The sequence below is a fragment of the Populus euphratica genome, unplaced genomic scaffold, assembly GCF_000495115.2.
Source record: "Populus euphratica unplaced genomic scaffold, PopEup_1.0 scaffold1.1, whole genome shotgun sequence".
Taxonomy (NCBI): domain Eukaryota; kingdom Viridiplantae; phylum Streptophyta; class Magnoliopsida; order Malpighiales; family Salicaceae; genus Populus; species Populus euphratica.
Window position 1 is genome coordinate 1,944,029 of NW_011499845.1, and position 21,855 is coordinate 1,965,883.

A 21,855-nucleotide genomic window follows, 5' to 3' on the forward strand; every position below is an offset into this window, starting at 1 on the left:
ACTCCATGGGGAGCATAGATCACTTTACTACTTTCATTTAATGTTAATTTTTTTTTATTTTTTACCATCGATGTCCAAATATTGTCCAACCAGAACCAGCAACGTGTTCCTTGGAAAAGAAAAGGAAAAGAAAAGAAAAGAAAACGGAAGAAAACAAAGCACTATTTCTATTTTTTATTTTTCTCTGGGGGAAAAATAAAGCGAAAAGAACCAGTCTCCGACCAAGAGCCAGAGAGATTAACGTGGTGGACACTTTGTGTATTGAATGACTTAGTCGTCAAGATTAATAAATTTACCTAATGATAATGAAACCCACCCTCTTAAGAAAACCTTCCCTTTCATTTTCAAGTATAAACACCCTCATCCATGGAGTGTGCAGAACACATCATTCTCTTTTTTCGCAAATTCAGCTAATCAACCCGTCCAAACTCTAGCCAGACACTAAATCCCTGCACGCTCTCTCAAAAAGAGCGTGACCACGTGAGTTATCGTCGCATTAAAAACAAGGAGAAAAATGAGCCCCTGTCAACGACTGTCAACCCCAGGTCAGTTTCTGAACACGACGCCGTCACATGCCATTTCAACATCTCCACAGGTATCTCAGCAGTACCGGCACAGGCTCTGTTCATCACATCCTATCCTCGCCAAAAGAGAGAAACCAGGGAGAGACATAAACAAAAGAAAGGCAAAGAGAAATCGGAAACTTTTGAAGCTTTAAAGAAAAACAAAAAGACATGTCCTGCACTGTAGCATTGGCGATTCCAAACTCACCAGCATTTCAATCAACGAGACTTCCTTCAATATTTTGCAAGCCATCTCCATCCTCTAGCATCATCCATGGTCCACAATCCCCGGCACCATCATCGTCTTTATCGTTGCCACCGTCTTCTTTATCATCGTTTTCACCGGGGCTGTCCTCACCAAAGTCACCTTTATCTCTTAGAGTTAACAAGACAAAATTAGAATCAAAGACTGACAAGCTGTTGAAGAGGAAGAGGCCGGGAATATTAGATATACCAGTGGCGGGAGTTTTGGGTTTTGGTTTAGAGACCCCAAAAGGAAAGAAGGAGAAAGTGGAGGTTGTAGAAGTTGAAGGAGATGGTTATTTTGTCTGTAGCAAGAGAGGACGGAGAGGTGGGATCTTGGAGGACCGGTACTCTGTTTTTGTTGATGTTAATGGATATTCTAAACAGGTATCCTACCCTTATATTTTATTTTTGTAATGATGGATTTTTGTTGAAACGAAAAAACGGATTAAATGTATAATTCCTTGGTTGCAGGCTTTGTTTGGTGTTTTTGATGGGCATGGAGGGCCAAAAGCAGCTGAATTTGCAGCCGAGAATTTGAATAAAAACATCATGGATGAAGTTTCGAGCAGATGTCAAGAGGGAACTGAAACAGCAATTAGAAATGGCTACTTGACCACGGACGAAGAGTTTTTAAAACAAAATGTTAACGGTGGTGCTTGTTGTGTGACTGCATTGATACACCAAGGCAACCTTGTGGTTTCAAATACTGGTGATTGCCGTGCAGTTATGAGTCGAGGAGGGGTTGCAGAGGCTCTCACGTCTGATCACCAACCTTCGCGCAAAGATGAGAAAGACAGAATCGAAGCCTTAGTAAGTAGCTACTTTGATTAATGGTGATCATGCCATTCAAGAAAGTGAAAGTGAACACTTGCTAATGTATATCGTAGCTAAATCATTTCTTTTGCTGTCATTTTTTTATAGGGTGGTTATGTAGATTGTTGCCATGGTGTGTGGAGAATACAGGGGTCACTTGCTGTAACAAGAGGGATTGGAGATGGACATCTAAAACGATGGGTGATAGCAGAACCAGAGACCAAAGTTTTAAAGATTAAGCCCGAATGCGAGTTCTTGATCTTAGCGTCGGATGGTCTCTGGGACAAGGTAAATTCTTGCAATTCCAGATTCATCTAGGATGATCCTGGCCATTAATTACGTATATGGATTAAATTTTGATTTTTTTTTCTTTTCCAGGTTACTAATCAGGAGGCAGTAGATGTAGCTCACCCCTCATGCGTGGGTGTTGACAAGCTAGATCCTTTATCTGCCTGTAAAAAGCTAGTCGAGTTGTCATTAAGCAGGGGCTCGGTTGATGATACTAGTGTGATGATAATTCAGTTAGATCGCTTTGTTCCATAACTTGCCTCTGGGAAAGGAACTTGTGAGAAAACTGGTGAATTCTGCTGATCCTACAAGGTGTTTTTATAAGAAAGTTGCAGTCTCAGAAGCTGGAAGGCCAACTCTTTAAAATTCTATGTTCACTATCAAGTTGGGTGTTCGTTGAAGAAGGCGGTAAGTTTAGCAGATGATCGCATTCAAGAGGAGTTGTGGAAGAGAAATATGAGGGTCATGTTCCTGTAAATTGTATTATATGAAAAGCTAGTTCAACTGAATCAGTTTTCCATTGAAGTAAAACTGAAGTCGAGCCTCGTACTCGAGTGCTCAAGTATGCATGCATTCATGTTAGATTAATACAAGTCCTGATTATAACGTAGATATCTTAACATCGGCTGCTTTAGTTTTGGGATGAAATAATAGCGTGAGGCATGTGGGTACAGTTGCTGCTACAGTGATACTCACTGTTGACCCTTCAAATTGCCATTTATAAAGTTTTGAAAAGTTCGTTTTACATCTTGCGGTGCAAGTCAACCACTGGAGCCTGTGCTTTTGTTTTGTTATTGGACAAGGTCAGTCTTTGTCTGGCAGCCGCCCGCTCACTGTGTTCGTCTTCCAAGCGTTTCTTTTAGGCTGGATGCCATTTTGACTGGGGTGTGGTTTCTAGATATTTTTGTTGATTTGTGGTGTGCCGATGCTCTCAGTTCTGAACTAGTAGTCAAATCCCGTTTCAGTTCTCCTTGATTTGGTGGCGTTGGAGCAGCCAGTATTGTTTGATCTAATTATATATGCATATTTGGAGTTTGTGGTTATTTTTTAAAATATTTTTTATTTAAAAAAAATTAATTTTAAAATTAGTATATTAACATGATTTGAAAATATAAAAAATATATTAATTTAAAATAAAAAATTTTAATTTTTTTATAAATACTTTTAAATACATTGCCAAACAATTATAATAAAAATATAATATTTTTTCTGTATATTTTGAGTTTGAAAGTACTCATTTTTAATATAATAAAAGTGTGTTGCATAACATATTTGGTTAAATGAGAGATATGTCAATCATATTTGGTTAAATGAGAGAACTAATTTTAGGGGTAATTTAATTGGTTAGAGTTTATCAATAATTTGAGTTTTATAATAATTTTTAGAGTTATTAAAAACTTGTATAATATTTTAAAATTTATAAAATTAGTTAAAATACATGACAGTTAATTGAGACACTCATAATAATAAATAATAAATAATTAATTTAAATATAAAAAATAATTTAACTGGTTAGGTTTTAAATGTGTTTTCTAATCTAATAATCACAACTTTGAATTTCTTTAAAGTTACAAAAATTTCACATGGTTATTAATTATATATAAATTGGTCTGAATCTTCGTATTAATAATAATAAGTGTACATGTTAATAATAGTATTGGAAAGGTAACTAATTTGATATCTAGCAATTGATTGATTTTGTACTATTAAACTAGCAAGCCATGGAAGACTTTTGCTGCTCTTCAATAATTCTATGCTTGAATGTGGAATGTCAGCAGGGACTACTTATAATTAGCATCGCTTGGTTCGGCCCTTAGGCACAAACCGAGCTCCTTGTTTCCTTAATTAATTCTACGAGTAAAGTTATGAAATCTTTCATAGTCATATAACAATAGTTTCAGAGTTGATCCATGATTAACTAAGCTTTTACCATTATATTTTTACCAAAAAATACTAAACAAAAAAAATTATGAATATAAATTTTTTAAAAAATAAACACAATATATTTGATACAGTCTAGCCATGTTTAACATGCTGGGTTTGATAAAATGCTAAGCTCTAAAATATTAGGTCAAGTGATAGCTAAACTTGACCGTTATTATATTTATATTTGATAATGTGTCAACTCGTGAACATATTTAGAAAAATAATAATTTTTTTAATAAATTTAAAAAATAATTATATTTTTTTTGAATGTTTACCAGAATTTGACCATCTATTTTTTAACACAAGTTATTTTTTCCGAATACTAATTACAATCCATCCTTACCTATAATTATCAAGTTACTAACTATTTTAGCTAAGAATCCAAAGGTTGTTATCTAACCTGGAAATCTATTCCTATACTACATAGATTTTTGAGACATCATGAACCCTCCTTTCTCCTGTCCTTGCTCGGGCAATTATCTACTTCATTGCCGAGGGATTATGACCGCAACGGGGCTCCAGGTTATCAATTGGATATAGACTCTAACTTGAGCTGGTTTAGTCCTGTGGATTTTAATCTACACTAAAAATTGATCACTGAAGTGTTTTTTTTCGCTTAAAACTAAGCACGTGGAGGGGGCTTGCTATCACAATGATTTCGGTTCGTAGACCATTAAAATTTGTTAGGCTACTGCAATTTACAATTTTCTTTTCTCCTGGTTCGAGTACTATCATACTGTCATCATGGCACAGTAACAGAATCGCAGATGATCTTCGTATGTGTCTCGGAAGCAGGATGCTGGCATTCAAGTTTTGCAACAGCTCCTGCCCCGCAGGCTGAAACCAATCACAGCCTTATTTGTTTGGCTTGAATATCAATTGAATACCAGTTTCTAAGTCACAGAGCAGCAGGTTTGTAAGAAGTTTAGCCTTTCCCTTTCATCACCTGAAAAATGAACATCTCAGTTGAAGTCATGTATCATGCTACAACGACAAATAACCTGTAATAATCCTGGTAATTCAGGTCGATGACAATAGTATTTTTATTAAATTAAAAGAAATTAATTACAAATATCTAATTGAAAAAATAAATAAAAGATAATTTATGAATATATTTGAAATACCCCCTTCCTTTTAATTTAATAAGATGATATATTGCACCCAAGGCAACGGCCCAGCGGTGGAATGGCGCTTTGCGCCTTCTGCTGTCACGGGTTCGAGCCTTGAAGTTGCATGCCTGTCAGCCCCGCGCTGCCTTACCTGCCTGCTGGGTTTGCAGGGTATTCAGTGGGCCGTGGGGATTAGTCGTGGTGCGCGTAAGCTGACCCGGCCACCCCACGTAAATCAAACAAAAATAAATAAATAAGATGATATATGGGTTGACATGTTTTGTAATTGTTAAGCTATTTTTTTAGCTGTGACATTCGGGTTTCAAGATCCATGGCTCCCCTGGCTTTGATATCAATTCTAACAAATATAATAATTCATGTTGATATCAATAGTAATTTTATAGAAATAAAAAAAAAATAATTACAAATAACTAATTGAAAAAAAGACAAATAATAGTTTTCAAGCGCATTCGAGGTTGCTCGGCCTCCATAAAAACATATTCGAAATTGTCTCATTCTCATATAACTTATTAAAAAATCCCTAAAAGTTTTTCAGTTGCTTTTTATATAGCCTGAAACCATACCTAAATAGAAGAGAAAAGCAAATTCAAATTGAAATTAAAAAAAGTTAGATAACCTTAAATTTAAATAAGAATGAATTAAGGCAAGGATGGTTTGGTAACCATTCCAGTATGCTCAAGAGCTGTTTGAGTTTTGATTTTGTAGTTGTACAGGAAATTTTTTTGTTCTTTTGGTGAGTTATTGTTAATGAACTTCTTGAGGACACATGTGCCTCGCTTGATGACATTCCGTGCACCTCATTAACGCTCCTAAGGTTTTTGTCAAGCATCAATGATTCCAGTGTAGAAGGTAAAATTAAGATGCCTTCTCTATCTCAGGACGTACTCTGGACGCCGGTGGGCAGAATGGGACCGTACCATCACTCATTCTCATTCCCTTGCTACATTTCCTTCATACCCCTGAGTGGGCTGAGTTAACAATAACAAGCCATAGCTGCTCTTGCTGAACTGACGCCAGGATTTGAAGTGAAGAAAAGTGCATCACGGGCAAGCTTTGAAGTGAAGTGAAAGAAGTTATTTTATTTTCAATCTTTTGCGTCTGGCGAGTGTGATGCTGTGAAATCAGAAGAACTCCGCCCTATCCTCCGCGCAGTTTCCGTGGCATCTTTGCAGGGGCCATGGAAAAAAAGAGAAATTAGCATTGCACCTGTTATGCCCAGGATTAAGAAGCCCAAGGCATCGGCGAAGTCCATCGGAAAATACACAGTTGATAAACACGCTTTCAGTACGAGAATAGAGTCAAGCCCACGGTCCAAGTATGGACTCCACACAAAACGCAGAAACGTCGCAAACGAGAGATGTGTCCCCTAACAGTTAAGAACCCGAGCGCGTAGCTTCTGTTTTTATATAAATTTTCAAGAGCATATTTTTTTCTTGAAAATTTTAACATTTTTTTTATGTTTTTTAATAAATTAATGTATTAATGTTAAAAATAAAAAAGAAATAAAAATTATTTTAACATATTTTTAAATTAAAAACACCAGCCATAATAACAATAAAAATATATTCTTTCGAGTTTTAGATATTCTTTCTAAGAGTAAATTTCGATCAAGACGGACACCGAGAACCCAAACCACCATCACTTAAAAAAAAAAGAAAATTCTTTACCTCCTTTTGTGCAATACTAAATACCGATGATGGCAGCGGACAAGGCTGGAATCTCAAGGAGGAGGAGCACAATTTTTCCTTTAACTTGTCAAAATAATAATTCTAATCCCCAGTGGTTCTAGTAGTTCAAAATTTCCCTTGTTTGTAGAAACTTGCTTCTCATATTTTTGCAAAACTTTCTTTAACCATGGAAGTAAAGCGCTTTGCACGGGGGTGGGTTCCAACATGAATCGAACGAAATTTACTTGAAGGAAAAAGAGGATGGCAGAGGAGGAAAATGAGTTCCGACACGTCATCCACGCATGATGCTCTCATGCAATCAACTTGGTATGGCTTTATGTCAAGTCCAAAGGTGGTCGCCGGAAGTGCAGCGAGGTCTCCGTTTTAATTCTTCCTGGCACTGTCATATTTTACTATATCTGACGAGCGGCGAGCGGCATGATCTAAAACTCTGTTATCGTGGGGCATAAAAAGAAACCAATCGATACTAGTCGTTAATAGACATACGATGTGGGACAAGTACTTAATGCACACGACGTAGCTAAACATTTATTCTCAATTATACGGCACTCCGTATATTGCTGGAGTAGAACTTAACATCTCTTCAGCAGCTTGAAGCAATTCAAGCAAAAACCCCATCAGGAAAAGAAAAGAAAAGAGTCTATCCAACCATTCAAACCTCCAGTTTATCAATCTAGTATCAAATAAAAACGTAGCTGTAAATGCAATATACACGAAAGACATAGCATACTCTGTACGAATTCTGGGCAGATCTTCTTCTTCTGTTTTTTTCTCCCTGAGAATCCATGCCAGTTCAAATGAACCCAACCGTCCTTTCCTTTTCCCGCCCATGAACTCAATCGCCATTAAGATTTAAGAAGCTTAATAGAAAAATCTTAGGACATAATCTATATTACTTAATATTCACCTATCATCATGCCCACATGCGCCTACAAGCCAAAAGCGAAAACAAGAGGGGTCGGGTCATGGACTCACGGGTTAGGTCCGAATCTGATGCCAATAAAAAAAGTCCTAGAAAGAATTTTAACTCTTTTTTAACCAAAACGCACATCATAACACGTCTTGTCGTCGTTAAGCAGGATTGTTTTTTTTTAATCTGTCCTTTTCTCGTTTCTTGAACAGGAGAGATCTCCTGCTTCTTGTCTAAGTATGCACATTCCATTTCTTTTCATTCTTACTAGTCCATCTAGCTCGCAGTGACGCCCCTCCCTTCCTCTCCTCTAGATCTCTCTTTCTTTTCTTTTGATTCTGAAAGAATATTCCAGGGTTTAATCGCTGCTCTAGACCTTGCAGCGATTTGAATCCCCAACTTTGCTGACTCTCAAGTCGACGGTTCAAGTTCAATCACAGACCTGATTAGCTGATTTTGAGCTGTCGATCTAATCAGCAACCATGGCGGCAGCTAACGCCCCGATCACGATGAAAGAAGTCTTAACTGTAACTACTCTTTCACCTGCTTCTGTCTATCCGCTCATTTTTCATTTCTTTCTGAATTTAAGCTCAGTTTAGATAAGTAATTGTGCATCAAACTGAAGTATGCATGCTTGTGATTAAAGGAACAGAGTGATCAATCATCTGTTGCTCCATTTTGGATCTAAAATGTGCTGATTTGTAATTTAGCTTGACTTGACATTTAAAAAGTAAGCCGGTGTTTCTAAGGATCTGATACTTTATTTCCATGTTTAGATCTATTGATTATATTATTATGGAGCTTGTTAGTGCTTAGTTGCTGTAATTATTTGAATTTTGTGTGATCTGTTTTTCTTGCAGTTACCGTCTATCGGTATCAGCCCTATGGAGGAGCTGAGCTGGTGAATTTTTTGTGATCTGTTTTTTTTTGCAGTTACCGTCTATCGGTATCAGCCCTCAGTTTATTACGTTTACGAATGTAACGATGGAATCGGACAAGTATATATGTGTACGTGAAACAGCTCCGCAAAATAGTGTTGTAATTATTGACATGCACATGCCAATGCAACCGCTGAGGCGGCCTATCACTGCAGATTCTGCACTCATGAATCCGAATTCTAGAATCCTTGCTTTGAAAGGTAGTGAATCATCTGGCTCTTCTATTTGTCGATAATGAATCATGCACTTATCTGTTACTGTGATTGAATATTGGTATACATAACATTTCTTTTCTGGAAGTTTGTGGATAATCGCTTTATAGCAGTGCATGAGAGCAGATGGTCTAAGTCCTTCTCCTTTACAAAGTTTGTTTTTATTCCTTGGAAATGCATGTTATCTACCATAAAGAACTCAACCAAGAGGTCTATACTGTCTTTTAAATTTTGTTCTCCGTTCTCTAGATGTGCCAGACTGACTGCCAACTCATTTACCACTTTTTTACCCTCCAAACACGAGGCAGCAGCTGCTGGAGTGCGCATTACTTATCATGTGTCTTCACTCTTATACTGCTTACCATTTCTTTTCACGTTGATTCTTCTTTAATCATCCCAGAAAATGTGTTTGTCATCCATTAACATCAGGTTGATACTATATTGCATTTACATAGTTCTTGATTATACGAAATCTTCTATATCAATTGTGAAATTGTTTTCTTCATCTTTTCTGGTACTAAACTCTGTGACTGGCTAAAAATCATTGCCACAATAGGAACTAATGAAATTGATGCTTGACATCAAACATCATCCTGTCAAAGATTAAAAGCAAACAGGATATGTATGTATCTTTTAACAGTTCATTTTTTTATCCAACTTTATTCTGCAACCAAGCACATGGTATTTTAATGAAAACAGGTTTCTATGACGTGGAGTTCATTCATTGTTTTGATTGCTATCCTAGCTACAATGATAATGTGTTGATGGTGAATTTTTAATCTGATTTGATCAATCAGACCTGGATGTCATATGCAGATTTCTCTGGTTCCTGTCTGTCTAGGAATTGTTTATTAAGCAACACGGAGAAGTTTTGATTGCTTTTAAATCATATCTTTATCTTTTAATTGTTTGTATCCCTCCCCTCCCCGCCCTTGTGCTACAATTTGAACATGGTTGCATGGGCTTTTATCTAGATTTGTTCCTTTTGCTGATGAATTGTGGGATTCTTTTAAAGCCCAACTTCCAGGAACTACTCAGGATCACTTGCAAATATTTAACATAGAGATGAAAGCAAAAATGAAGTCATACCAGATGCCTGAGCAGGTATTAGCTTTTCTAGTCTTCCTCGGAACATCCCGTGACTTGCTATTTGATGGTTGGTATTGTTTTCCACTGATGCTGTAGTGATTTTGGTTATTTGAACTGTCTCTTTGCTGTATGCCTAGATTGTCTTTTGGAAGTGGATAACCCCAAAGATGCTGGGCCTGGTCACACAGACCTCCGTTTATCATTGGTCAATTGAAGGTCAGGATCCTTTTGCAGCGCTAACCTTGTGGCATATCTTGCACTTCTTCTTCGATGGTGTCTTTAGTCTTACTTCCCCGCATGCTTTCTAATTCATGTTGTTATTCTGGCCAATATTATTTTCAAATTGTTCTCTTAAATATATGCAATTGCTTTGTTCTATTTAGGTGATTCTGAACCAGTGAAGATGTTTGAAAGAACAGCTAATTTGCAAAGCAATCAGATTATAAACTATAAATGTGACCCTTCTGAGAAATGGTTGGTTTTGATTGGAATTGCTCCTGGTTCACCTGAGGTATGATGCTGTCTATTTTAATTTTTAATTTTTTTTTGACATCGGTTAAATCATGATGTCCTTTTCTTAAAGAAGATATCTCTTTCCATTTTCTTAGGGAGAAGTTTAGAGCTTCCATGATTAGGAAAAACTTTTTTTATGTTAAACAAAGGTGGCTGTAGTACTTCTATTTTGGATCTTCAGGACAGCAGGGGCTTCTGATGTGGAGCTCATTTAATATCGAACTAGGTGGGGTTGGGCTAGCCAACATAGGGACCAGTTCTCTGGCTGGGGTGTTTGTGGTCTTGGTATCCAGGCTGCTTCACTGAGCTGGTGTGAACTAGGGAAGAACTCTTTCTGACTGTTTTTTAGTTGTCTCGTTTCATCATTTCAAGTGCTTATTTCCCTCTGCCATTTTGCCTCACAGTGGTTCTGTTGCTTGTTTATCTTTTTCAACAGTCTTAACTCCTAGTCTGTTAGGGACAGCCTTTATATGGTTTTAGTGTGTGAGGTTTATTTCTTTATGAATGTTTTTATCAACTTGATGGTTCTAATGGTTTCGATTGCAAAAATATTTACAGAGGCAACAATTGGTTAAAGGGAACATGCAACTTTTCTCTGTGGATCAACAACGTAGCCAAGCTCTTGAAGCACATGCTGCATCATTTGCGCGATTTAAGGTACGGGTGTCTCTGAACATAATCCTCAATTTTTTTTTTCCGTGTTGCATTTATTGCCTTTTCATAACAGTCCTTTCTTCTATGTATGGTATTGAGCAGGTTCCAGGAAATGAGAACCCTTCCACTCTCATTTCTTTTGCCACAAAGTCATTCAATGCTGGACAGGTTACATCGAAGTTGCATGTTATTGAGCTTGGTGCCCAGCCAGGTTGGTTTCCTTCTCTGGTTCACTACTGACATGCCTGTGGTTTCTCTATTTTCTTTTATCTATCTTTCTTTTGTTCATCTTTGTGTAGTTTTTGAGCAACATGTTTAGAATCTGCATGACTTGTCTTTGTTTTCATGATCAGTTATCTTCAAATGACCCCCCATTACTTTACCTTGTATCTCTGAGTTCTGAATCATTGATTCCTGGTTTTAACATTTGCAAACCTGTTACAGGGAAGCCATCATTTACAAAGAAACAGGCAGATCTGTTCTTTCCTCCTGATTTTGTCGATGACTTTCCTGTGGCAATGCAGGTATTTGCTATACCTCTTTTTTCAAAATTCCTTTTATTGATTAGCAGTTCCTTGATATGTCATAATCTGTTAAATGTCAGGTATCCCACAAATACAGTTTGATTTATGTGATCACAAAGCTTGGGCTACTATTTGTTTACGATTTGGAGACAGCTACTGCTGTGTACAGAAACAGAATTAGTCCAGATCCAATATTTTTGACAGCCGAGGCTTCAGTGGTGGGGGGTTTTTATGCAATTAATAGGCGAGGCCAGGTGTTACTTGCTACTGTAAACGAGGCTATGATTGTGCCATTTGTTAGTGGCCAGGTTTGCTCATATGCTTCTTCTCATTCTTTGTGATACTCAACAAAACGTTCTTTGGGTTTGGGTTAACTTGATTGTCTTTGTTATAGTTGAACAATCTGGAGCTTGCTGTCAATCTCGCCAAAAGAGGAAACCTTCCTGGTGCTGAGAATCTGGCAAGTCATAAGTTCTAGTCATGCTTTTTTGTTTTTGCTAAAATTATCTTTTTGCTTCTCATTTGATGAGAACTCTGTTGCTTGTTATCTTGGGGATCTTAGGTTGTCCAGCGTTTCCAAGAACTGTTTGCTCAAACAAAGTATAAAGAAGCTGCCGAGCTTGCCGCTGAGTCTCCACAAGGAATTTTTTGCTCAAACAAAGTATAAAGAAGCTGCTGAGCTTGCCGCTGAGTCTCCACAAGGAATTCTCCGAACTCCTGACACAGTTGCCAAATTTCAGGTTTTCCCCTTGTTTTAATTTAATGCCAATGTTTTTTCTTCATGAATTTTACTCTCCATTCAAAGACTTAGATGAAATTAACAATAGCAAGTTGTTTCCATCCATTCTAAATGTGCAGAGTGTACCAATGCAACCTGGGCAAACTCCTCCCTTATTACAATATTTTGGGACCCTTTTAACAAGAGGAAAGCTCAACGCATTTGAGTCGTTGGAATTGTCCCGCCTTGTGGTCAATCAGAACAAAAAGAACCTTTTGGAGAATTGGCTGGCAGAGGACAAACTGGAGTGCACCGAGGAATTGGGAGACCTTGTGAAGGTTTGGTTTGCAATAGATTTTTGGATCCTTAATTGGTGAACTTCTGATAGGATGCCTCAGTTTTTATTCAGAAAGTTCTCACTTGTTTTTGATGATCTCTTGTTATCGATCATGTTGCCTTTGTAGACTGTGGATAATGATCTTGCGCTGAAAATATATATTAAAGCCAGGGCAACTCCTAAAGTTGTTGCTGCTTTTGCTGAGAGAAGGGAGTTTGACAAAATCTTGATTTACTCAAAGCAGGTAAAGGACATCTTTTTTTCCCATTGCATAGCATAATTATATGTTATATTGATAAGAAGTTTCCTATTGTTTCCATTTTTACTTCTTTTTCAGAACGCCTCCTTTCTTTCTGTTCTTATTGTACTGGTTTTGATCAGTTACGGGGTCTGATGCTTTTTGTGTTCTCTTTTGTTGCTTTAGGTTGGGTATTCTCCTGACTATTTGTTCCTTCTGCAAGCAATGCTCCGTTCAGATCCACAGGTATCGTGTCCCAGTGAGTTTGATTTGTATTTGTTTGGTTCCAGACATAAATTTTTTCTGTATGTGCTGGCCCTTCAATTTATTCGTTGCCTTATAATTTTTTTACGGGATTGTTTTAAATAAACTAAAGTTTTTATAATTTTTTTACAGGATAGTTTTAAATAAACTAAAGTTTCATCTTGATTGTGGACTGTAGGGAGCAGTTAACTTTGCTTTGATGATGTCCCAAATGGAAGGTGGCTGTCCAGTTGACTACAACACAATTACTGATCTGTTTCTTCAGGTTTGTTCTTGATGTTCACTTTGGTTGATGTTCTGATTTTTAGAAAATGAAGATCATTGAAAGTCCTTTTTGATTGCCTCAAAGTTTATCATACTGGCATTCTGTGTGAATAAATTCATTAGATTCCTTGTAACTCTAATGGATTTGTTCTTGCTTTTCTTAGAGGAACTTGATCCGCGAGGCAACAGCCTTTCTGTTGGATGTTTTGAAGCCAAATTTACCAGAACACGGTTACCTCCAAACAAAGGTTATTGATTGATTTGGTTTTACAAGAGTGAGTTGATTTATATTTCTATATGTTCACCCATGTTTGGCTTTGAAACCTTTTTTGTTTTGTGATCAGGTTCTGGAGATAAATCTGGTAACATTTCCTAATGTAGCCGATGCTATTCTAGCCAATGGAATGTTTAGCCACTACGATCGTCCTCGAATTGCACAACTCTGTGAAAAAGCTGGTCTCTACATCCGAGCCCTGCAAGTAATGGCTTCTCTTTTTTCCATATTCCATGCATAACTATTGCTGTTCCCTTGAGTAAAATTTTTACCTCCTCTGCAGCATTATACGGAGTTGCCTGATATTAAACGTGTGATTGTGAATACACATGCAATAGAGCCACAGGTGTGTTCTGTCAAGTTCTTACATGTTATTCCAGGATTGGAAATGGCAAGCTTCTTATGAAAATGTGCTGTTCTTTGCAGGCTCTTGTTGAGTTTTTTGGAACTCTTTCACGAGAATGGGCTTTGGAATGCATGAAGGATCTTTTACTGGTCAATCTAAGAGGAAATCTTCAGATAATTGTTCAGGTACATCATGTTTCTTTTGAGTTGCTTGTCAAGAGCTTTCACATATTATGATGCCAACTATGTGCATCTGTGCAGACTGCCAAGGAGTATTGTGAGCAGTTGGGTGTTGATGCCTGCGTTAAACTTTTTGAGCAATTCAAGTCATATGAAGGGCTGTACTTTTTCTTGGGGTCATATCTGAGTTCCAGGTGTTATGTCTAGTTATTCAGAACCCCCCTCCTACCCCCCAATGTTAACCTGGTTGTTTAAATTTTTGATCTTCGTTTTTCCTGTGAATTATGGGGCAGTGAGAATCCAGATATACATTTTAAATACATCGAGGCTGCTGCTAGAACAGGACAGATAAAGGAGGTTGAGCGTGTTACTAGGGAATCAAATTTTTATGATCCTGAAAAGACAAAGAACTTTCTAATGGAAGCCAAGCTTCCAGATGCAAGGCCCTTGATTAATGTTTGTGACCGGTTTGGCTTTGTTGCTGATCTCACTCACTACCTCTACTCAAACAACATGCTTCGCTATATAGAAGGTTATGTTCAAAAGGTATGCTGTATTTTGCCTGCCATGTTGACTGTTCAAAATCATTGTCTGTCTTCTGAATTTGCTCAATTTTAGGTGTTCGGAAATTTGCATGTTTTCTCTTGACAGGTGAACCCAGGGAATGCACCTCTAGTTGTGGGGCAGCTGTTAGATGATGAATGCCCTGAAGACTTTATCAAGGGTCTTATTCTTTCTGTCCGTTCTTTGCTTCCAGTTGAGCCCCTTGTGGAGGAATGTGAGAAGAGGTAGCTCCCTGTCTACCCCTGACACTTGGTCATCGTTCCTTTTTATTTATTGTTCTAATTCTTTGCTTGTGGTTTCCAGAAATCGACTTCGTTTGCTTACTCAGTTCTTGGAACATCTTGTGAGTGAGGGAAGCCAAGATGTACATGTTCACAACGCACTTGGTAAAATCATCATTGATAGCAATAACAACCCAGAACACTTCCTGACCACCAATCCTTACTATGATTCCCGGGTTGTGGGCAAGTATTGTGAGAAACGTGATCCCACCCTTGCTGTTGTGGCTTACCGGAGAGGACAATGTGATGAAGAACTCATCAATGTCACAAATAAGAACTCTTTGTTCAAGTTGCAAGCAAGGTTGGTTGGGTTCAGCTTTTTTTCTTTTTTGGTGTGTTTTTTTAATTGGAACATCTCATGCTCATGCTCATATACTTGTACTATGGTTTCAGATATGTGGTTGAAAGGATGGATGGTGATCTTTGGGAGAAGGTTCTTAATCCTGAAAATGAATACCGCAGACAGCTTATTGATCAAGTTGTATCCACTGCTTTGCCAGAAAGCAAGAGCCCAGAACAAGTTTCTGCTGCTGTTAAAGCTTTCATGACAGCTGACCTGCCCCATGAATTGATCGAGCTTCTTGAAAAGATTGTTCTCCAAAACTCTGCTTTCAGTGGAAATTTCAATCTTCAAAACTTACTTATCTTGACAGCAATTAAGGCAGATCCTTCAAGGGTTATGGATTATATTAATAGATTAGATAACTTTGATGGACCTGCTGTTGGGGAAGTGGCAGTTGAAGCTCAGCTTTACGAGGAAGCATTCGCAATTTTCAAGAAGTTCAACTTGAATGTTCAGGCTGTTAATGTTTTACTGGATAACATCCAAAGCATTGACCGTGCCGTGGAGTTTGCATTCCGTGTTGAAGAAGATGCTGTTTGGAGCCAGGTGGCCAAGGCCCAACTCAAAGAGGGGCTCTTGAGTGATGCAATCGAGTCATTTATACGTGCAGATGATGCTACTCAATTCCTGGAAGTCATTCGTGCTGCTGAGGATGCAGATGTATATCATGACTTGGTGAAGTACCTTCTCATGGTTAGGCAGAAGGCAAAAGAGCCGAAGGGGGACAGTGAGCTTATTTTTGCATATGCGAAGACTGATAAGTTGAGTGACATTGAGGAGTTCATTCTCATGCCTAATGTCGCTAATCTCCAAAATGTTGGTGATCGCTTATATAACGAAACTCTATACGAGGCTGCAAGAATAATATTCCAATTTATAGCAAACTGGGCCAAATTGGCAATCACATTAGTGAAGTTGAAACAGTTCCAAAGTGCTGTTGATGCAGCTAGGAAAGCCAACAGTGTGAAGACATGGAAGGAAGTTTGCTTTGCTTGTGTTGATGCAGAGGAGTTCCGTTTGGCTCAGATATGTGGTCTTAACATCATTATACAGGTATTTTTTTTATCAACATTCTGTTGCGAATGAAATAATATCTGAGTCTATTTCTAGTTGTGGGGATCTATTAAAGTCAAACTTTGAGATAAAAGAATTGCTGATAAACTTTTCAAATTAAATTTTAAACCCGCATCAAGATCCTAGTTGTCCTTACATTTATACTTTTTAATAATAAGTTCTCTTTGGCGTGAAAATGCATGATGTCCAGTACTTTTCTCTTATAAAGAATTTAGCATTTTCTTTCTTTCAAATTTTGCATTTGTACTGATACGTGCCCATCTTGTTTATCTCAAATTAACAAGTTGATTCGTCCTATTTGTTCCATTCATTTCTCAATTTTGTTGTGGGTTTGGAATTTGTAGGTGGATGATTTGGAGGAGGTCAGCGAATATTACCAGAACAGAGGATACTTCAATGAATTGATCTCTCTCATGGAGAGTGGTTTAGGTTTAGAACGTGCACACATGGGGATTTTCACGGAGTTGGGAGTGCTGTATGCTAGATATCGTCCTGAGAAACTCATGGAGCACATTAAATTGTTCTCAACCCGTCTCAACATTCCCAAGCTTATCCGAGCCTGTGATGAACAGCAACACTGGAAGGAACTTACCTATTTGTACATTCAATATGATGAATTTGATAATGCTGCAACTACCATTATGAACCATTCTCCGGAGGCATGGGATCACATGCAATTCAAAGATGTTGCTGTCAAAGTTGCTAATGTAGAGCTATATTATAAGGCCGTGCATTTCTACTTGCAAGAACATCCTGATCTTATCAATGATCTTCTCAATGTGCTGGCACTCCGTGTGGACCATACTCGTGTTGTTGACATAATGCGAAAGGTTTTTACCTGTGCTATGACATGTTATCTTAAGAAGCAGCAAATCATGAATCTCTTCTGATGGCTCTAACACTATTGATAAGTGACATTTTTTTTTTTATGGTTTTTAGGCAGGTCATTTGCTTCTTGTGAAGCCATATATGATTGCAGTTCAGAGCAACAACGTGTCTGCCGTGAATGAGGCTTTGAATCAAATTTACATAGAGGAGGAAGACTATGAAAGATTGCGTGAATCCGTTGATTTACATGATAACTTTGATCAGATAGGCCTTGCACAGAAGGTGAGGTGTATTGATATTTTTGTTTTTCATCATTGGTTTAAACTGTCTTTGTAATCCATGGTGGTACGAATTTGCCCAGGTTGAGAAACATGAGCTTCTTGAAATGAGACGTGTGGCTGCATACATTTACAAGAAGGCTGGACGATGGAAGCTATCCATTGCATTGTCAAAGAAAGATAACCTTTATAAAGATGCCATGGAGACAGCATCACAGTCTGGTGATCGTGAACTTGCAGAGGAGTTGCTGGTTTATTTCATTGAAAAGGTATCAACTGCAGTGTTAGACTATACCTTTTTCGCAATGCATAAATGATATGACATCTTTTGTAGATGTGGCTGACTGACCATTTTTAGGAAGTCGTCCATTTTTTCCTTCCACAAAAATTAGGGTGAGTTTGCTTGGTTGCACTGAGGGGTGTTGTGTTACCTTTTCTTGGTGCAACACTTCACTCTAAATGATTCCCACCTCTTGAACATCCGAGTTTGACGGTTCTGATTTATGGGAAGGACAAGACTTCTTAGGATTTCAAAAATCAGTTATTTTTATGTTGTCTCCTGTTCTTACACCCCTATATTTGCCATGTCATTTGGGCACTGTTAAATATTTTTTTCTGACTCATTGACTGCTTTTATTTGTGATTGTGTAGGGCAAGAAGGAATGCTTTGCATCATGCCTCTTTGTTTGTTATGATTTAATTCGGCCAGACATTGCCCTTGAGCTTGCCTGGATGAATAAGATGATCGACTTTGCCTTCCCATACCTTTTGCAGGTGATTTCTTTAGCTGCTGGGTCTCTAATCTCTAGCATGTGTTTGTTTGCATCCTATGAGCAAGCCAACCTTTTTCAGCTACTTGGCCATCATACCTGGCAGTTTGAAGTTTATGCATGATGATTCACTTGTCTTTATTTCTTTTCTTGCAGTTTGTTCGTGAATACTCGGGCAAAGTTGATGAACTCGTGAAGGACAGAATTAATGCACAGAATGAAGTCAAGACCAAAGAGCAGGAAGAGAAGGATGTCATTGCTCAGCAGGTAATTATTTTGCATCCTATTGCTGTCAAAGGGATATGGTCTCAGAGGTGGCACATTTAGTGTTACAAAAAACATCTTTGAATTGGGTTTATCTGGAAGAGTTGGTCTTCCTTAAAACGTTGGGTTTTACATCCTACATGGATGGGTTTTCTCATGGTTTTTTATTGTTAGGTATTACATTGATCGATTCATGTGATTTGTTGCAGAATATGTATGCTCAGTTACTTCCTCTTGCTTTGCCTGCGCCGCCATTGCCCGGTATGGGTGGACCAACAATGGGGGGAGGTTTTGCTCCACCACCACCCATGGGTGGAATGGGGATGCCTCCAATGCCACCTTTTGGCATGCCACCAATGGGCAGCTATTGATACGAAACCCACCATTTTTTTGTAGAATTAGCTGCAAATTTCCAGTTGCTTCAAGAAAAGAAGTATACTAGTTGTTCGGGCATTTGATATGATGGTTTTTTGTGGACTTTGGTGCCTTCATTCATTCCTTGGCGTTTGTTTTGACGGGATGGAGGTGTACTTGAAATCATGAACTTGCCAATTTTCCTTGGTCTTAGGTGTGTGGGTAAGTGTTGTAATATTCTTTTGGTTGGAGTCATATTTTGGCTGCTGGTAGAGAGCAAGCTGAGGATTTCCTGTATCTATATTATTTTTTCCCTTGCGGTCTAGAAGCTAGCCCGAGTATGGTGCGAATTGTTTCATACAAATCATAAAAGCACCTACTTAGTCTGTAATGGTTTTTAGTTTAACTCCATCTTTCTTCTTGTAGGTCAACTATTTTCTTTTAAATTTAGCTGCTTGTGTTTTTTTCGACCAGGTATTGCTTACATCACATGTTTGTAAATGTTTATCCGTTTGCATATTGAATTCCAGATTAACGATCTGGGCGCGTCCACATGTTATTATGGACGCCGGCCTGTCCCATCTTCTCCTTCATTCCATGACTGTATTCCGACAATTGTTAGTAATTCTTTTTTGTTTCGCTACGATTGCAAATTTCTGAACCAACCGTTAAAACGTTGGCGTGAGCTTCAGTTAGACCAGACCCACTTGGGGCTCTTCCTGCTGGCCGGTGTTTTTTGTAACATCATATGGTACTAGTTGTTTTCTCGCTCAATGACTTTCTCAAGTCGTACCAGAGATCAGGTGGTGGTATTTTTAAGTACTGTTGTTCTGAATAACTTGAGCTTCGGCTGTACACGCGCACGGGATACACTACCTGTGGATGCGTGTGGCTATTGTGAATGCAATTTGTCATTTTTTATTTTTATAGAAAGGAAGGAGAAGAAGAGAGATGGTGCTTGCAGGTATTGTTAATCATTGGCAGGGATATCGATAGATCATAGGGTGTTTTCTACTATGATAATTGATAAACAAGTTGTGTGATTCCTTTTGTTGTGTTGAGCATATTATTGGTCTAATAGCTTTTCTTAGTGAATAAAGGTGTTTGGATATGAATGATGTATTTAAAATATGTATAAAAAAAAATATAGTTTTAAGATATGAAAATTATCTGATTACTAAAAACCTAAAATAATAAATAGATAAAAAATTTCAACTCTTTCAAAGATAAGATTGTAATGAAGAGGTAAAATTATTTTTTTAAAATTGAATACACGAGTTTTAAGTTTAAACCCTACTTTTGTAGTGTGTGTATATTTATTTATTTATTTTTCATTTCCTTTCTTACTAAATGACTTATTCATCAAGGAAAAAGGAAAGGAGTGAAGGCAAGCATGAAGTATACGAGAACATCCTCATAAGTGTATTTGAATGAAATAGAGAACATTAAAAAGAAAAAAGTGATGTAGGGGAATATCTTTCAAGTACACATTTGTTAACTAATCAAATAGTTGATTAAAGAATAAATAATAATATTTTTTTTTTATTAATATGAATATTTAAATTAGTTTGTGCATGTCTTCATTAATTTTATAAATTTTAAAATTAAAAAAGTCAAAATTGTAATTACTAAAAATCAAATATAAAATCTGTTACACCCTCAGGGTTACAATACATTTTTATTTTGACTGGTTTTAGTCAAAACTGAGGTAATGACAACTGTTGATTTCTTTTCCAGTTTCGAGAAAGTGACAATGTTGGATGTATTTGTTTCAAACAACAATACTATCATTGCCAGTTTCGGTACAAAAACAAAGAGAAGTACAGGAAAATATTCTGATCTCGAGCAAAAAATGTTCGACACAATTCTTGCAAATTGCTCTTCTCTGCTCTCTTCAAAACAGTAGCCTTTACATGGAGTATATTTTACATCCAGAAAACCCCCTTCCGATCAAAACACACTTTACTGGACTTTGGCGAGAGTTTTGGGAGGTTCCATCACCGCAATGCTGGCCGTGAAAAATGAACACCTGGGCATCAGTGTAGAGTGTTACATGGTTGCAGGCGCCGTACCAATTGGTGGGTTTCAAATGACCTGTTGATACTTTTCTTTCTGCTTCCATGAGAATGCTTTAAATGAAATTACATTACCGAGGTAATATTGAGTTTTTCATGAATCTCAGAAATGAGATTGAAATTCACACGCAATTCTCTTTAATTACTGGCAGAATGGGCGGAGATGAACAGAGGCCGGAAATTTAAATTACATTGAAGGTGTGGGGGGTGATTGGGATGAAATCGAGACACTGGAAATCATAATTCAGCCAAGATATATGGTCACAAGAAATACAGGTAATTGTTTTTAGAAAATAAAAACATAAAACAACTTATTTTTTTAAAAAAGTTATAGGTTTCTTCCTATGTATTGAATATCATGATATAAAAATATTTTTTAATTAAAAATATATTAAAAAAATATTTCTTATATTTTTTATATTATAATATCAAAATCATTAAAAACATCTAAAAATATATCATGCAATTTGCACTGGCTGCATTAATCATGTCCACATGTTATTATGGACGTAGGCCTGCCCCATCTTCTCCTGCATTCCATGACTGTAATCCGACAATTGTTAGTAATTCTTATTTGTTTCGCTACGATTGCAAATGTCTGAACCAACCGTTAAAACGTTGGCGTGAGCTTCAGTTAGACCAGACCCACTTGGGGCTCTTCCTGCTGGCCGGTGTTTTTTGTAACATCATATGGTACTAGTTGTTTTCTCGCTCAATGACTTTCTCAAGTCGTACCAGAGATCAGGTGGTGGCATTTTTAAGGACTGTTGCTCTGAATAACTCGAGCTTCGGCTGTACACGCGCACGGGATACACAACCTGTGGATGCGTGTGGCTATTGTGAATGCAATTTGTCATTTTTTATTTTTATAGAAAGGAAGGAGAAGAAGAGAGATGGTGCTTGCAGGTAT

General features: G+C 37.5%; 2 protein-coding genes across 4 annotated transcripts; both read left to right on the forward strand.

Annotated features, from left to right (window-relative positions):
* The first annotated feature begins 384 nt into the window (after positions 1–384).
* On the forward strand, positions 385–2,655 carry LOC105107293 (probable protein phosphatase 2C 2). Its single transcript, XM_011001207.1, has 4 exons — positions 385–1,193; positions 1,281–1,619; positions 1,731–1,910; positions 2,001–2,655. Exons 1-4 carry the CDS (start codon positions 735–737, stop codon positions 2,163–2,165), a joined length of 1,143 nt encoding a protein of 380 aa, XP_010999509.1. The 5' UTR covers positions 385–734; the 3' UTR covers positions 2,166–2,655.
* Positions 2,656–7,586: 4,931 nt separating this feature from the next.
* LOC105142788 (clathrin heavy chain 1) lies at positions 7,587–19,334 on the forward strand. 3 transcript variants are annotated; one of them, XM_011001095.1, is made up of 31 exons: positions 7,587–8,091; positions 8,498–8,702; positions 9,730–9,818; positions 9,941–10,019; positions 10,187–10,314; positions 10,875–10,973; positions 11,073–11,181; positions 11,415–11,494; positions 11,575–11,802; positions 11,889–11,954; positions 12,057–12,079; positions 12,126–12,234; positions 12,353–12,550; positions 12,677–12,793; positions 12,974–13,033; positions 13,230–13,316; positions 13,480–13,563; positions 13,660–13,794; positions 13,873–13,935; positions 14,016–14,120; positions 14,196–14,308; positions 14,408–14,660; positions 14,766–14,902; positions 14,982–15,260; positions 15,353–16,355; positions 16,721–17,206; positions 17,316–17,486; positions 17,566–17,751; positions 18,134–18,256; positions 18,409–18,519; positions 18,726–19,334. In XM_011001095.1, exons 1-31 carry the CDS (start codon positions 8,047–8,049, stop codon positions 18,885–18,887), a joined length of 5,133 nt encoding a protein of 1,710 aa, XP_010999397.1. In that variant the 5' UTR covers positions 7,587–8,046; the 3' UTR covers positions 18,888–19,334. The 3 variants fall into 3 exon arrangements, with proteins under 3 accessions (XP_010999397.1, XP_011048924.1, XP_010999322.1); XM_011050622.1 differs by having other exon boundaries at positions 7,588–8,091; positions 12,057–12,094; positions 12,156–12,234; XM_011001020.1 differs by lacking the exon at positions 7,587–8,091 and adding an exon at positions 9,271–9,336 and having other exon boundaries at positions 8,644–8,702; positions 12,057–12,094; positions 12,156–12,234.
* Positions 19,335–21,855: the final 2,521 nt, after the last annotated feature.